This window comes from Heloderma suspectum, chromosome 4 (assembly GCF_057233095.1).
Source record: "Heloderma suspectum isolate Gila_16-S chromosome 4, 16-S_ref, whole genome shotgun sequence".
Classification (NCBI taxonomy): Eukaryota; Metazoa; Chordata; class Lepidosauria; order Squamata; family Helodermatidae; genus Heloderma; species Heloderma suspectum.
Window position 1 is genome coordinate 43,284,948 of NC_139461.1, and position 15,525 is coordinate 43,300,472.

The following is a 15,525-nucleotide window of genomic DNA, read 5'->3' on the forward strand; positions in this document are numbered from 1 at the left end:
GCCGGGGGCTGCTTCCCCGCAGGGGCGACGTCCTCCCGCCGCCTCCTTCCAGAGAGTAGCCGCTGCCAAGCGTCCACCGCGCTTCGCCGCCGCAGAGCGGGGCCGGCCGGGCAGGTGGTCAACCGCATGGTATGGCCACCGTCTGAGGCGGCGGCGCGCGCGCGGCGTGCGCTTGGCGGGACTGGAAGGGGAAGCAGGACGTCCTTCTGGCGGGCCGGGGCTGAGCACCGCTATGACGCAATGCCTGGGCCGCGGGGTGCGGGCAGAAGCGGGGCGCGCGTCCCGCCTGGCGCTGGCGGCGCTTGCCGGCGTTGCCTCGACGCGTGCGCTGGGGTGCCTTCGCCGCGGGGCGCAGGAGGAACCCGAGGCAGCGCTGCTCTTGCATTCGGCCTTTAAATGGCGTTTCCCTCCTTCCCCCCCCGCCCGGGAAAGTGACAGCGCAGGCCAAGCCAGGGCGATCGGGGGAGCCGGGGGCTCTTCCCGGGGCGGCGGGGGCGCTGCGCCCGGGGCTCCCAGGTCGGCTCGGCGGGCGGGAGAATAGGCAGCCCGGGAACTCGGGGCGGTGACGGGAGGGATGAGCCGGGACCCACGCTGACGCATGCGCAGGCGCCGCCCTATATAGCGCCTTGGCGCCGGCGCCAGCTGAGAACAGTTCGGGTCTGGGCGGCAGGAGCAGCGGTGGCGGCCGAGGTGCGGGGCCGGGGGGCTACCGGGAGGGGTGGCAGTGCCTGGGCAAGGGCCCCGCGGCCTCAGCCTGCCCAGGGCACGGGGCTGGGCGGGCGAGTGCCCGTGTGGACTGCGGGTGGGGGCTGGCGGGTGCCCCCCGTAAGCGCTGAGGGGGTCTTCATGGGGGTGGGTGCCGGGGGGGCTCATATGAGCGTGGGCTGCGGGTGGCGGAGCTCCAGCGGTGGGGCTTCTCTGGAGAAGGAAGCGGCAGCAGAAGGCGGGATGCCCGCCCTCCAGCCTGCCGGCTCGGCTTTTTGGAGGGAGAAAGAGGCGGGGAGGAGGAAATAGCGGGGATCCCCGGCCCATCCGCCCTCGGGGGCGCTCCGTGGGGCCAAGGTGGGGGGTGTCGAGGCGGGAAAACGGGGTGTCCCCTCCCCGGGGACAGGGATTGCTCCTGGCTCGATTTCTCCCCCCTTCCCCTCCTCCTCCTCCTCCTCCTCCTTCCCGATGGAGCCCTGGGCGCGATGAGAGACTCCCCTCGGGGAGGGGGGGTTCCATGGGGTCACCCTCCATCCAGCCCCCCGAGGGGGGACGTACAGACCTCTCGCGTATGCGTGTGCATGTGGAGGGGGGCGCCCAAGAACTGGCTTAATCGGCCTGCCCTTGCTGGGTGTGCGTGAGATTTTTGGAGGGAGAGAGCGAGCGAGACTCCCTCCTTCGGTGCAAAGGAGGGAAAGGGGGTGGAGAGCCCGCCTGGCAGCTTCCCGGGCCGTCCCGAGCTCTTCACTTCTCTTTCACCCCATATTGTACGTGGGGCTGTGGAAGAAAATATTGTTTGTACGTGAGGGGAAAAATCGCCTCCCCACCGCCCTTATCGTGGGAGAGCTGGAAGGCGGGAGAGAGAGAGGCAGGTTGGGGAGCGTCATCGCTCTTCTAGGATCGCCCCGCTTTGGCCCTTGATTTGCCTGCTGGGGGGGCAGCGAGTGGAGGGACACGATCGGTGCCTTTTGTGGGGGGGGGAGGTGTGGGCGGCTGGGTTTGCTCTCTTTGGAGGGAAGATGCCTTAATGCAGGGCGGGGGGAGAAGGGGGGATCGGGGATTCTAACTTTACCCTCTCTATATTTCCTCTCCATATCTTGGGGTGAGGCTATATGGCTCCACTTTTCAGGATGCCTTTAAGTGGAGGCGGGAAATAAATAAATATATATATCCCACCTGAAATCATTCCCGCATGGGTCTTTCTCTCTCCCCCCCCCCCCTTTTGCCAGACTTTTTCTTCTTTTTTTGTCCACCATCCTCTTTTTATGTTGCATCCTTTGGGGCCAGCGGCAGCTTCACTCGCAGGCTGGTGGAGGGTGGCGGCAATCGGGGAAGACGCCCAGAGAGTCCAGCCTGCTGTTGCCGCCTCCTGCACTTACCCGCTTTCTGTAAATTGGCGCGGGGACGGAGAGTCGCGTATAGCCGGCTCGGCTGATTGGAAGGGGCGGGGGTCGCTTCTAGAGCTCCCCCCTCCCAGCTTGGCAGAGAGGGGTAGAACAAATGGCAACCGCCTACTGAAAGGCGTGGGGGGGGGGGAGATGAAGTTGGGTTTTTTGTTTGTTAATTAGTGAGTAAAAAACCACAATGTGTCTCTTTGTAATAATTAAGCCATCATGATGTTCTGGGAAAAGTAGAAATTGTGAATTTCTTTGTACATATATTTTGTGTGCCTAAAATATTTTCACCTATAAAATTAGTTATTTATGCACACACAAGTTGTCCCAGTTCTCAAGAATGCTATGAGGGTGGGGTTGATTCTGAGTGAATGGTGGCTGTTTGTAAAGTACACAAACCAATGCCGCTTATTATTCAGGCAAGTGTTGTACTCCAATAATGCCTAGAGCAAGGCATTAAAATTGGGAACAAAATGGCTACTGGCAGAGATTGAGAGGCAACAGAGCTGGTTGAACCTGAAATTGACCAGTGTGCACATGGATCATGGGAAGGGTAACTTTCACTTTTATGTGTACAAACAAAATGTAACCTTGGCAGTTCACGCAGATGGCTGCGATTTGGGGGACTTGCTGTGCGCTGTTCTGCCATCTCAACCCCTTCAATTCAGGTGTACAGGGTTTTTTTTTTATCAGGGATTAGAATGTGACCCGTGTGGGCAATTTGCCCGGCTGACTTCCTGTTCCAAGCATAGGGTTGTCACAAGGCAACAGGTGCCTGCTTCACTGTGGAGCACTTCTTTGCTCCTAGCCGTGCATATCGTGCTTTGCCAGGACGTAGGATGTGCTGTTTGTTTATGCATCAGCCTTTTGTTCTTGGTCTCAGATATTTCTGCCATGGTAGCTGAGGGAATATACCACTGGCATGCGTGTGTTCACTGGGAGTTGGACTTAATTCGTGCTAAATAGCACTTTGTGTATGCCTTGAGTTAACATATGGGCTTCTCTCATTTGCAGGCAAGTATCTGGAATTTTAATAAGATGTCAAGGCGCAGGTAACTTGTCACTTTTATAATAAGCTACAATGTATGTTTAGCACTGCACTCCCTGCTGTCTTGACGGAAGAAATGTCTTTGCCTTTCTACAGCAATCGTTTGCAAGCTAAACTGCATCAGCCTTGCCAGGATACATCTCCACAAGAACTGCAGGCGCCAGCATCTCTTCAGAACAGAAAAAGGAAAGCAATGCAGGTGGGTAGGAGTTTAAGCGGTCTCAGAATTGGGTGTAGAATACCGGATAAGAATCTTGGCTGAGACAGCCTGATTCACATCCCAGCCAAGAATCCATTGGGTGACCTTAGACAAGCCATGATCTCTTGGCCTCATGTGTGTATCTGTAACATAGAGACAGTATTCGTATACAGGGCTGGCATTATCACCCAGTATCCCTGGGCACTTGCCAAGGGGCCACAGGTACTGAGGCTATCTATTGCTGGGTCTACCTACTTCCCCCCCCCCCGCAGCCCTAATTTAGTTTGTGGTGAGCCGCACACTGTTTTACATGTTCCTCAATGCCCTGGTGATATGCATTGTGGAGAAATTAAAAATGGCTCCCAGCCACACTGCAGGTTGCAGCTCTGTTGCCACCCATCGCCACCAGCAACCTTAGCGGGGTTGGGGGACACACCAGGTGATACCCCTCAAATCTAGTGCCAGTCTTTTTTGTATACCACTACGTAAGAGTGCCGACGATAACTTGTGTGGGAGTTTAATCAGCAAAAGCATTATATTAAGTACTATATGAGATTGGATGCTACTAAGGGTATTCTGCTTTTTGTTGCTCATAGACCTAAAGTATATGTTTGCCCTTAAATAGGGGAAGTCTTTATCTTAACGCCGTTTTAATAGGTGTGGTTCTTGGTTGCATAGATGTATGTTATCAGGAGTTAATAAATGACTTTCAAAAACAAGTAGTGCATCGAAGCCCTTAATGTCCCTATTCTTGAGTTCTTGATATACCTGGAGAGTTGAGTGTTCGTTGGTTCCTGGTTTATATTAATCACTGTGCATCCATGTTTGCTTTCCAAAGGACCCCAAAAGAAAGGAAGAAAACATGAAATATCAGTATGAAATTAAGGTAATATTGACCTGCATAAACATCACTTCAGAACTGAGTTGGTCTACGTGCTTTGGGATGTGAAATATTTTAAGATAGTTAAACTTCAGGATAGCCACTTGCTGGTTAGCTTGAGCAGGGGGTTCTTCATTCACTTCTCTGTTGGGGAAAGCTGCGTTTTTTTAAACTAAATTAGTGGAGGGAATGAGTATCTGTAGTGGCTTGTATTATTTCTGCCTTATAAAAAGTAGTGGACATTGGCTGCTAGTATGTAGATTAATAATACTGCAGTTTCCTTATAATGTATTCCAGCAAGACAAAATTCTTTTCAGCTTCTCAGAAGGATAATGTAGTAAATGTTGATTATGTACTACAATGAACACTAAATATATTGCTGCAGTAGTTTGGGCAAAATGCTTTGGGATCTGATTTCTCAGGGCCAGTAAATGTATTAAGAACAAGTGAAAGGTTTCTCAAGGCTGAAATGGAGACAGTGCTATTTTTCAATAAAGTGTCTTGCTCAGAATTGTATTACGGTTTGAAACTAATTCTTAATATCTCATTTGTAGAGCTGTTGGCCATCCACAATATCAGGCGGCATCTCCCCTTGCATAATAATAGAAACTCCTCACAAAGAAGCAGCGACCACTGACTTCTCCAGATTCAAAAAATACAGGTTCAGAAACCTCTTCATAAATCCATCACCTTTACCAGAACTTAGGTAAGCCTAACGTTAAGTAAAAACAGTTGTGACATTGCTGCATATTGATATATTAGCAGGAAGAATGGGATTCCAAAACTTATTTTCTGTGTCATTCAAACTCTGTAATAGTGGCTAGCCCTTGACTTGGTTTTAGTGTTATTTGGAAAATGCAGAGGACCAATCAATGAATAATGCAGCTAATGTTGTGAGGGTCTTGTTTTTAGTCCTTGGCCTGAATGCTCTGCGTATTTTCAAGGGAAATGCTGAAAACTAAGCTGTGAAATCCTGATGGACCAGTTGCATCTTAGAATATTACCTGCAATTACTAGGGGGAAAAGCTATCTCTGATGTAAGTTACATATAGGGCTGGCATTCCATGAAGAATGCTTAAACATCATGGTGGCAAATCATCAAGTGTTGTTGTGTAGGCTCTCTTATATTGGTAACTTTTTTATTGCATGAGAAGAAAGTGGTAAGATTTGGGAATAACACATTTATACAGCAGATAAAACGTGTCTTCTATATCTAGCTTTTGTGGCCTTCCTCCCTCCAAGAGTAAAAATTGGCATGAAATTCTAAGTTCCCGTTGATGATCAGTTTCAGAACAAAAATGTGTCCATGTTTCTGCACTGCTGGTTCATGTTAAAATATAATGAACATACGATACATACAATACAATTAAATTGTTAACATTTTAAGACCTGTGAGTCTCATGTTGGAGTGGTGCAATCTAAAGACTAGATATTCTACTTACTAAAAAAAATCTTCCAGATCTTAGGATGACAAATTGCTTAGAAGCTGAGTGATTTGAGCAATGGATTTACATGTGAAATAGGAGATCAAGGATTAGATTTCCAAAGTTAAAAAGCAGCTCCAAGGGTTCTTTAGATTGGGACCATAGCTCTGGGAGAAGGTGGGATGTTTCCCCAATTTAAGGGGAAGGCAGACATCCGTATAATGCCTGTCTCAGAGGGGATGGATAATTGGATCATGCAAATGGCACAAAGGGTGTAAAATTAAGATGCTTTGATTTAGAAACTAGAAATAGTAAACTGCATTGACCAAATCAAAGCATTTGGTCTCAACCCACTGAAATCAAATTTTTGCCGAGGCGACCTATTTTATGCTGAGACATTTGCTTCTTTTCCTAAACTGAAACTTAAATGTCTGCCTTGGTTTTAGTTGGGGAAGTTCTAAAGATGTCTGGTCCAACATTCTAAAAAAAGAAAGCAAGTATTCTCACTGCAAACATTTCACATCTCTGCACTCAAACCTGCAGCCACATATGAGATCAATCCTATTGGACTGGCTTCTGGAGGTGAGTATTAAAGCATGAACTTAATAAGCATGATATAAGGCAATATGAAATTGTAGTCTGCTCAAAAAACTTGACCATTTAATTTTTTTAACGTTTTAACCTGGTGCGTTTTCTTTAACTCTTAGATGACAGCACTAGCTTTAAAATAGCAGTGTTTAATATTTATTTTTAGGCCTTCTCATAATGAATTAATGGGGGAAAGAGGAGCTTATGTTGAGATTCAAAGCACATTTGAGCCCTATTCAGATTTTCTCCATTGCATAGGGTAAACACAAGGAGAAGCGGGGAGTGGGACTGCCCGCTGGTTCCATTCCAGTGTTACGTGTGCTACTAGCCCTGACCCCCTTGACATACATTCATTCAGCACAACGTCTACAAAGGAGCACCTACGTGCATGCATCTTTACATAGTGCACCTGATCAAGATCCCTGTATGATCAAGGGTCCTGGTCACATAGAGGGCCTATATGTGTAAGGCACCCCTTTGCAGTCATTATTCCAACATGCGTCTGTTAAAGCAGCAGGAATAGCAGCACATGTGATGATGGAGATGGGGCTAGTGGTCTGGGCCTGCTCCTCCCTTCTCTGTGCAGTTGTCCTACACGTGGAGAAGTGTTAGAACAAAATCCCGCTGACTTTACTGGGTCTCTGGTTCCAAATAGACTTGTTTGGGATTGCAGCATTCTTCCCCACCCCCATACGAATGATAAAGTAGGCTAGCCCTGTCATTTGGGAGTGGGGTGGGGGAACTAGATAAAACACTGATCCTACAAGCAAAGGTTGCTTTCATTTCAATTTTAAGAATGGCTCTGGCTTCATTTCAGGCCTGAAGAGAGCATTATCTCAAATATACTGGATTAGCCTTCACCAACCAGGTGCCCTCCAGATACACTGTACTGCAACTTCCACCATTGGCCATGCTGGCTGGGAAGGATGAGAGTTGCAGTCCAACATGTCTGGAGGGCGCCAGGTTAGGGAAGGGTGGACTACATCCTATTATTCTTAAAGGGAAGTAGTCAAATATACTGGGCTAGATGGGCAATTAACCCATTGGTCTCAATCACTGTAGAAGAGTGGTCATATTTTTGGACAAAGGTGAATACACGCATCATTACCTTGGTGTTATGCGAAAACTCTTTCAGGTGTGGACTGCTACCAAATACGAGCTTAAATCATCAAAAACAAGCAGTCAAATACCTGTTGGAAATGTGGGAGAGTAAAAGATCATCTTTCTCCGTTGTTCGTTTTGCTTGAAGGCTAGAGAATATTGACAGTATATATTCGAGGCTTTTAATGATACTCCAGGGGAAATGTTATCAATGGATCCTAAGATATTGTTAACCTTTTTTTTAAAGGTAGTCTCAAAACCCTACTTTCTCTTGATTATGGCTGCCAGGATTGTGTGTGCACCTAATACAAGAAACTTCCTCAAATTCCAAGCATGTGTATAGGATTTAGCTGTACCTAGTAAATTTACAGGAGCAATGTTGCTATGATAGCAATGTTGCTATGAGTCCTAGTATTGGGGAAAAGACGGGATATAAATAAATATAATAATAATAATGATAGGAGGAGCAAAGATCCCAGTTTTAGAAATACTGGTTTTAGTGGTTTTAATCTTGTTTCAATGTACTTATGTGTTAATAGTGTTTTATTGCTTTTATATTATGTATATTTATTTGAATTGTACACCAACTTAGTAACATTTGTGGAAAGGCAGTACATAAATATTAATAATGAATACATGTTTTGGAATAACAAATAGAATGATTGGGAAACTTTTCCCTTTACAATAAAGATGTATTTTGAAAATCCTGTTATGCATATGTGGAGGAGTATATTTGTTTTTTGATAGAATACATTAAAGCCAATTTTAAAATAAGAGGACATGATTTACAAGGGGGAAAACATTTGTGCTTGGTATTCAGAATATTGTTTGCAGTTCAAATGACCCTGAGTAAACAAAGTTCATTCTATAATAGGTATGTGAAGTATACACACTCCACAGGGAAACATTCTACTTGGCACAAGACTTTTTTGATAGATTCATGTTGACTCAAAAGAACATAAACAAAACCATGCTTCAACTCATAGGGATCACAACATTGTTCATTGCTTCCAAGCTTGAGGTAAGTAGCAGTTTGTAAACCCATAATTGTATTGAACTTATTTTATACTTCCTTAAAAATAAAAATAATGCCTTCATCCACAAAATGGATTTCAGGACAGTATACACAAAAAACAAATATTCAGTACAGTGGGTAGGCTCCAGAATTAGGGACATTGAAGTGGACAGGCAGAAATGGATTTCCCCACCCCCTCCTCTCCACGGCAGGCCCCTGAAAATGCTGCACAATGGGTAAGGGGTGCTGAAAATGGTGACCTGTGATGCAGTGGTGAGGGGAGGCAGGTTCCCCAAAAATTTGGATGGAGGCACCTGTGAGCGGAGCCCTTCAACCGACAGAAGGCAGATTCTGGATTGAACCAATTAATAACATAAAATGTAAACATCAGTACATAGTCCATCCCAGTGTAGCTACTGTAAAAGGAACTGCTAGATTAAAGTAGATTGGCGTGGTTTATTAATGAGTAAAAGGTGAATGTCCTAAGTTGTACAGTTCACACACTAATAATGGCTCTTGGCACAAATGGCAGCCCAAACTGCCATTATAATCCCATTTACTGGTTTTCCTCTTTGTGTACTTAATCCCAGAGTTCTTATCATGATTCTGGTCACAATCAAATGCATCCCTCAAGAACTGAAGGCAGAAAGTAGCCCAATTCTTGGATGTGCCTAAACTTTTTATTTTTTATCCTAGCTTCCCTTCGAGTTGCTGAGTGGGGATTTGGACCTGGGTTTTCCCATTCCTAGTCTAGACTAGATGCTCTAAGCACTACACCTAAGCACCTAAAAAGATACTGTAGATCTAGAAAAAGTGCAGGAAAGGGAAACTAAAATAATGAAGGGGCTGGAGCAACTCCCCTAAGATGGGATTGTTTAGCTTGGGGAAAAAAGGCAAGTAAGGGGAGACATGATAGAGGTGTACAAAATTATGCATGGTGTAGAGAATATGGACAGGGAGACATTTTTCTCCCTCTGTTGTAATACTAGAACCCAGGGTCATCCCACGAAGCTGATTGGTGGGAGATTCAGGACAGACAAAAGGAAGGACTCCTTCACACAGTGCTTAGTCAAAAGTATGGAATTCCCTCCCCTTCATGGATCACTGCCTTGTTGTGGCGAAGGGGCTTGCGTAACTCAATGAAGCCATAAGCTATGCCGTGCAGGGCCACCCAAGACGGACAGGTCATGGCAGAGGGTTCTGACAAAATGTGGTCCACTGGAGAAGGAAATGGCAACCCACTCCAGTATTCTTGCCAAGAAAACCCCATGGAACGTATCACAAGGCTAAAAGAGATGACGCCGGAAGATGAGCCCCTCAGGTCGGAAGGTGTCCAATATGCTACTGGGGAAGAGCAGAGGGTATTTCCAAGTAGCGCCAGAAAGAGTGAAGCGGCTGGGCCAAACCTGAAAGGACACTCAGCTGTGGATGTGTCTGGTGGTGAAAAGAAAATCCGATGCTGTAAAGAACAATATTGTTTAGGAACCTGGAATGTCAGATCAATGAATCAAGGTAAGCTGGAGGTGGTCAAACATAAGATGGCAAGACTGAACATCGACATCTTGGGAATCAGCGGACTAAAATGGACAGGCATGGGCGAATTTAATTCAGGTGACTATCATATCTACTACTGTGGGCAAGAATCCCTTAGAAGAAATGGAGTAGCAGTCATAGTCAACAAAAGGGTGGGAAAAGCAGTACTGGGGTACAATCTTAAAAACGATAGAATGATCTCAGTACGAATCCAAGGCAAACCATTCAACATCACAGTAATTCAAGTCTATGCCCCAACCACTGAGGCCGAAGAAGCTGAGGTTGATCGGTTCTATGAAGACCTACAACACCTTCTAGAACTAACACCCAAAAAAGATGTCCTCTTCATCATAGGTGATTGGAATGCTAAAGTAGGAAGTCAAGAAATCACCGGGATAACAGGCAGGCATGGCCTTGGTGTACAAAATGAAGCAGGACAAAAGCTAATAGAGTTTTGCCAAGAGAACATGCTGATCTTAGCAAACACTCTTTTCCAACAGCACAAGAGGCGACTCTACACATGGACGTCACCAGATGGTCAATATCGAAATCAGATTGATTATGTCCTTTGCAGCCGAAGATGGAAAAGCTCCATACAGTCAGTAAAAACAAGACCTGGAGCTGACTGTGGCTCAGATCATGAGCTGCTTCTTGCAAAATTTCGGCTTAAATTGAAGAACGTCGGGAAAACCACTAAACCGTTCAGGTATGACCTAAATCATATCCCTTATGAATATACAGTGGAGGTGAGGAATAGATTTCAGGGATTAGACCTGATAGACAGAGTGCCTGAGGAACTATGGACGGAGGTCCGTAACATTGTTCAGGAGGCAGCAACGAAATCCATCCCAAAGAAAAAGAAATTCAAGAAAGCAAAGTGGCTGTCTGATGAGGCTTTACAAGTAGCTCACGAAAGAAGGGAAGCGAAAAGCAATGGAGAAAGGGGAAGATATACCCAACTGAATGCAGAGTTCCAGAGAATAGCAAGGAGAGACAAGAAGGCCTTCTTAAATGAACAATGCAAAGAAATCGAGTAAAACAACAGAATGGGAAAGACTAGAGATCTCTTCAAGAAAATTGGAGATCTCAAGGGAACGTTTTGTGCAAAGACGGGCATGATCAAGGACAAAGAAGGCAGGGACCTAACAGAAGCAGATGAGATTAAGAAGAGGTGGCAAGAATACACAGAAGAACTATACAGGAAAGATCTGAATGTCCCTGATAGCCATGATAGTGCGGTCACTGAACTTGAGCCGGACATCCTCGAGAGTGAAGTCAAGTGGGCCTTAGGAAGCATTAGTAACAACAAAGAGCCAGCGGAGATGACAGTATTCCAGCCGAGCTATTTAAAATCCTAAAAGATGATGCTGTTAAAGTGCTGCATTCAATATGCCAACAAATCTGGAACACTCAACAGTGGCCACAAGACCAGAAAAGGTCAGTTTACATTCCAATTCCAAAGAAGGGCAGCGCCAAAGAGTGTTCAAACTACCGCACAATTGCGCTCATTTCACATGCCAGCAAGGTGATGCTCAAAATCCTACAAGCTAGGCTTCAGCAGTATGCGAACCGAGAACTACCGGAAGTACAAGCTGGGTTTTGAAGAGGCAGAGGAACTAGAGATCAAATCGCCAACATTCGCTGAATCATGGAGAAAGCAAGAGAATTCCAGAAAAACGTCTATTTCTGCTTCATTGACTACGCTAAAGCCTTTGATTGTGTGGATCACAACAAACTGTGGCAAATTCTTAAAGTGATGGGAGTACCAGACCACCTTACCTGTCTCCTGAGAAACCTGTACGAGGGTCAAGAAGCAACAGTAAGAGCCAGACATGGAACAACCGATTGGTTCAAAATTGGGAAAGGAGTACGACAAGGCTGCATATTGTCACCCTGCTTATTTAACTTATATGCAGAGTACATCATGAGAAATGCCGGGTTGGATGAATCAGAGGTCGGAATTAAGATTGCTGGGAGAATTATCAACAACCTCTGATATGCAGACGATACCACCCTAATGGCAGAAAGCGAAGAGGGTCTCAAGAGCCTCTTGTTGAGGGTGAAAGAGGAGAGTGCAAAAGCTGGTTTGAAACTCAACATTAAAAAAACTAAGATCATGGCATCTGGCCCCATCACTTCCTGGCATATAGAAGGGGAAGAAATGGAAGCAGTGACAGATTTTACTTTCTTGGGCTCCAAGATCACCGCAGATGGTGACTGTAGCCATGAAATTAAAAGACGCTTGCTCCTTGGGAGGAAAGCTATGGCAAACCTAGACAGCATAGTAAGAAGCAGAGACATCACCTTGCCGACAAAGGTGCGTCTAATCAAAGCTATGGTTTTCCCAGTAGTAATGTATGGCTGTGAGAGCTGGACTATAAGGAAGGCTGAGCTCCGAAGAATTGATGCTTTCGAACTGTGGTGCTGGAGAAGACTCTTACGAGTCCCCTGGACTGCAAGGAGGTCAAATCAGTCAATCCTAAAGGAAATCAACCCTGAGTGCTCATTGGAAGGACAGATAATGAAGCTGAAGCTCCAATATTTTGGCCACCTAATGCGAAGAGAAAACTCTCTGGAAAAGACCCTGATGCTGGGAAAGACTGAAGGCAAAAGGAGAAGGGGACGGCAGAGGATGAGATGGCTAGACAGCATTACCAATGCAATGAATATGAACTTGAGCACGCTCCGGGAGAGAGCGCAGGACAGGAAGGCCTGGCATGCTATGGTCCATGGGGTCACGAAGAGTCGGACACGACTGAACGACTGAACAACAACAACAACAACAACACATGGAATTCCCTACCGCAAGATGTAGTAATGGCCACCAATTTGGATGGCTTTAAAAGGGGTTAGACAGATTCCTGGGGAAGAAGGCTATCAAGGGCTATTAGTCCTGGTGGCTCTGTGCTACCTCCAGTATCAGAGGCAGTATGCCTGTGTACACCAGTTGCTGGGGAACATGGGCGGGAGGGTGCTGTCACATTCATGTCCTGCTTGTGAGTTTCCCCTGGGCACCTGGTTGGTCACTGTGTGAACAGAATTCTGGACTAGATGGACCCTTGGTCTGATCCAGCAGGGCTTTTCTGATGTTCTTACGTACACCAACCTGGCTCTTGCCATTACCTTCTGAAGGGAAAGCCCCACAGCTGTCTGCCTAACAGCATGGGAACATGGCAAAACATTTATTGCTGGAGTGCCCACATCATTTAAAGCAGGTAGGTGCCCTCCAAATGTTTTGGACTGCAACTCCCATCAGCCCCAGCCAGTATGGCCAATGACTGGAAATTGTGGGAGTTGTAGTCCAAAGCGTAGGGAAGGCATTGGACTGCCTATCCCTGATTACATACTCAACATGCTTTATTGCAAACCCAGCCATCTTATCTGTACTGTAGGAGCCTATATGGGTTCGTTTCTGGATGAACGCACTGACCTGTATGCTCTCTTCGTGGATTTTTAATAGCAATTGTAGGGCTGTCCCTTTTAAGACCTTGGGAATGAATGAGATTGGTTTACTAGAGGAAGAAACTTATGTATGAACTAAAGAGAAATAAGTGGTCAGATGGCTTGAAGCTTGAATTTATTGGCACAATACGGGGCATCTCTACACCAGCCTAAAATCCTGCATTTAAAACAGGGCTTTCTGCTTCTGTTTTAAATGCAGGACCACAACTTCCTTTTTCACCCGCTTCCTTTCCCCCCTCCTTCTCCCCTGAGTCTTCCATTACCTTTCATTGATCTTGCTCCTCTTCTTGCGGAACACAACATGGCAATTTGATAGCTCATTATCTGCGATCTATTTTTAAAATGGTACAAACGGCATTTAGTGCAGGGAGACGCCTTGGGGGTTACCAGCGTCATGTAAAGAGCCTGCAAACTTCCATGAAGGAGCAATCTCAATTGCAGGATAAAAGTGCCATGTGAAGAAAGCCATGGTCTCTGCCTCTGTGCCATTAAAAACTAGTGCTTGGCGAAAATATTCAGTTTGGCTTTTTTCAGCACTTTGGGTGGATGAGGATAGGCAAAAGGGCCCCCTAAAGATTTTTGGCCCAGTGTTTTTCAGGGGGTGGGAGAAATCTTACCTTAATAGATAATGAGGTGGCAGAGAGTTGGGTCAGTCTTTTTAATAAACTGTTAAAAGTTTTGCTGATTCAAGCAGTAGCTTGGCAGGGTTCCTTATTTGTGGTTTTAATTGCTGTGAATCACCCAGAGAGCTTCAGCTATGGAGTAGTATAGAAATGTAATCAATCAATATTAATAACCCAATGAGAATGACCCTGCATCATAATAATGTGTGTTGCGAGTCTGCTGCTGCTGATTGCAGTTCTGCTGTTGCTTCAAGAGGTGGCAAAGCTTTAAACACTTAAAACAAAACTTGTGCACCCTGAAAGTTCCAAAAATGGCCCCTCTCCTTTGTAGGTGGCTAATGGCTTTGCAAAAGTGGGGAGAGGGCATTTTGGCCCAGACTTAATAAGACCCTACTAGCTCCAAAATGCAATGTTAATATTGTACTGACTGAGAGCTGAGTAACAGCATTTTGCCTACTTGAGTGCTGTATTAATATGTTACTAGTTCATATGTACGGGGCCGCGGTGGCTTAGTGGTTAAGACGCTGAACTGCAGACTGGAAGGCCTGCAGGTCAGCAGTTAGAGACCCGAGTGCTGCGTGACGGAGTGAGCTCCCGTCTTCAGTCCCAGCTTCTGCCAACCTAGCAGTTCGAAAGCAAGAAATTGCAAGTAGATAAATAGGTACCGCCTCGGCGGGAAAGGTAACAGCGTTCCGTGCACCTCGGTGTTCAGTCATGCCGGCCACATGACCACGGAAGCGTCTTCGGACAGCGCTGGCTCTTCGGCTTAGAAACGGGGATGAGCGCCGCACCCTAGAGTCGGACACGACTGGTTGGGTACACCTTTACCTTTTTAGTTCATATGTGCATTTTCTCCTCAAAGACAAAAACATGTAAGGCATATACTATGCCGCTTAAGATGGGGTAATCCATCTCTTTCAATTAAACTGGTAATTGAGATGCTTATAGATCTGAAGAGCAAGTGTAGATTGGGGATAGAGTAAAGGACTTAGACCTAGCAGGGCTGAGCTCAAATTTTAGCTTTGACTCTTGGGTTTGGGGGTGGTTTTTGTTGTTTTGCAAGGCAGTCTTGGGCAAGTGACAGTGGTCCAATAAAGAAACTTTCAGACTCCCATGCAATTGTGTGAACTGGCTCCTCTGCTTGGAGTAGGGGATATTGGACCCTTGGCCACTACAATTATGTGCTATTGTAGCATGTGTTTGGCTTTTTCTTTTTGCAAACTTTGATTTGGTTCATATGACATAGCTGGGTCATTGTGGGTTATTTAACCCATGATAAGCTGTGGTGTGTACCAGGTGTGTGTGGCCACCATATTGAGCATACAAACCCTGATTGGAGTGATTGGGGGTTGCGTCATGCCATGCGAACCTGGCCAGCATGGATTATTCAAGAGTTAAATGACCCTTGCTTAGCCTACAATTTGCAGTAGGGGTTAAGCAAGGGTTGTTTAACCCTTGAATAACTCACAATCACTGAGTTTGGACAACATGTCACAACCCATAATTGGTGACTCAAAAATAGCTACTGCGCATGCCTGGTATGCACTGCAGGA

The 15,525-nt window shown here is 46.1% G+C and overlaps 1 protein-coding gene across 2 annotated transcripts in view; it reads left to right on the plus strand.

Annotated features, from left to right (window-relative positions):
• The first annotated feature begins 644 nt into the window (after positions 1–644).
• The window catches only part of CCNE2 (cyclin E2), a 31,942-nt gene continuing 17,061 nt past the window's right edge, over positions 645–15,525 (plus strand). Inside the window, exons 1-7 of one of the 2 annotated variants that reach the window (XM_084849107.1) lie at positions 645–690; positions 3,114–3,151; positions 3,244–3,346; positions 4,185–4,232; positions 4,781–4,932; positions 6,097–6,232; positions 8,214–8,360. In XM_084849107.1, coding sequence (XP_084705233.1) covers positions 3,138–3,151; positions 3,244–3,346; positions 4,185–4,232; positions 4,781–4,932; positions 6,097–6,232; positions 8,214–8,360 — 600 coding nt within the window. In that variant the 5' untranslated portion in view covers positions 645–690; positions 3,114–3,137. The remainder of the gene's footprint in view (positions 691–3,113; positions 3,152–3,243; positions 3,347–4,184; positions 4,233–4,780; positions 4,933–6,096; positions 6,233–8,213; positions 8,361–15,525) is intronic. The other variant, XM_084849109.1, reaches the window with a different exon arrangement.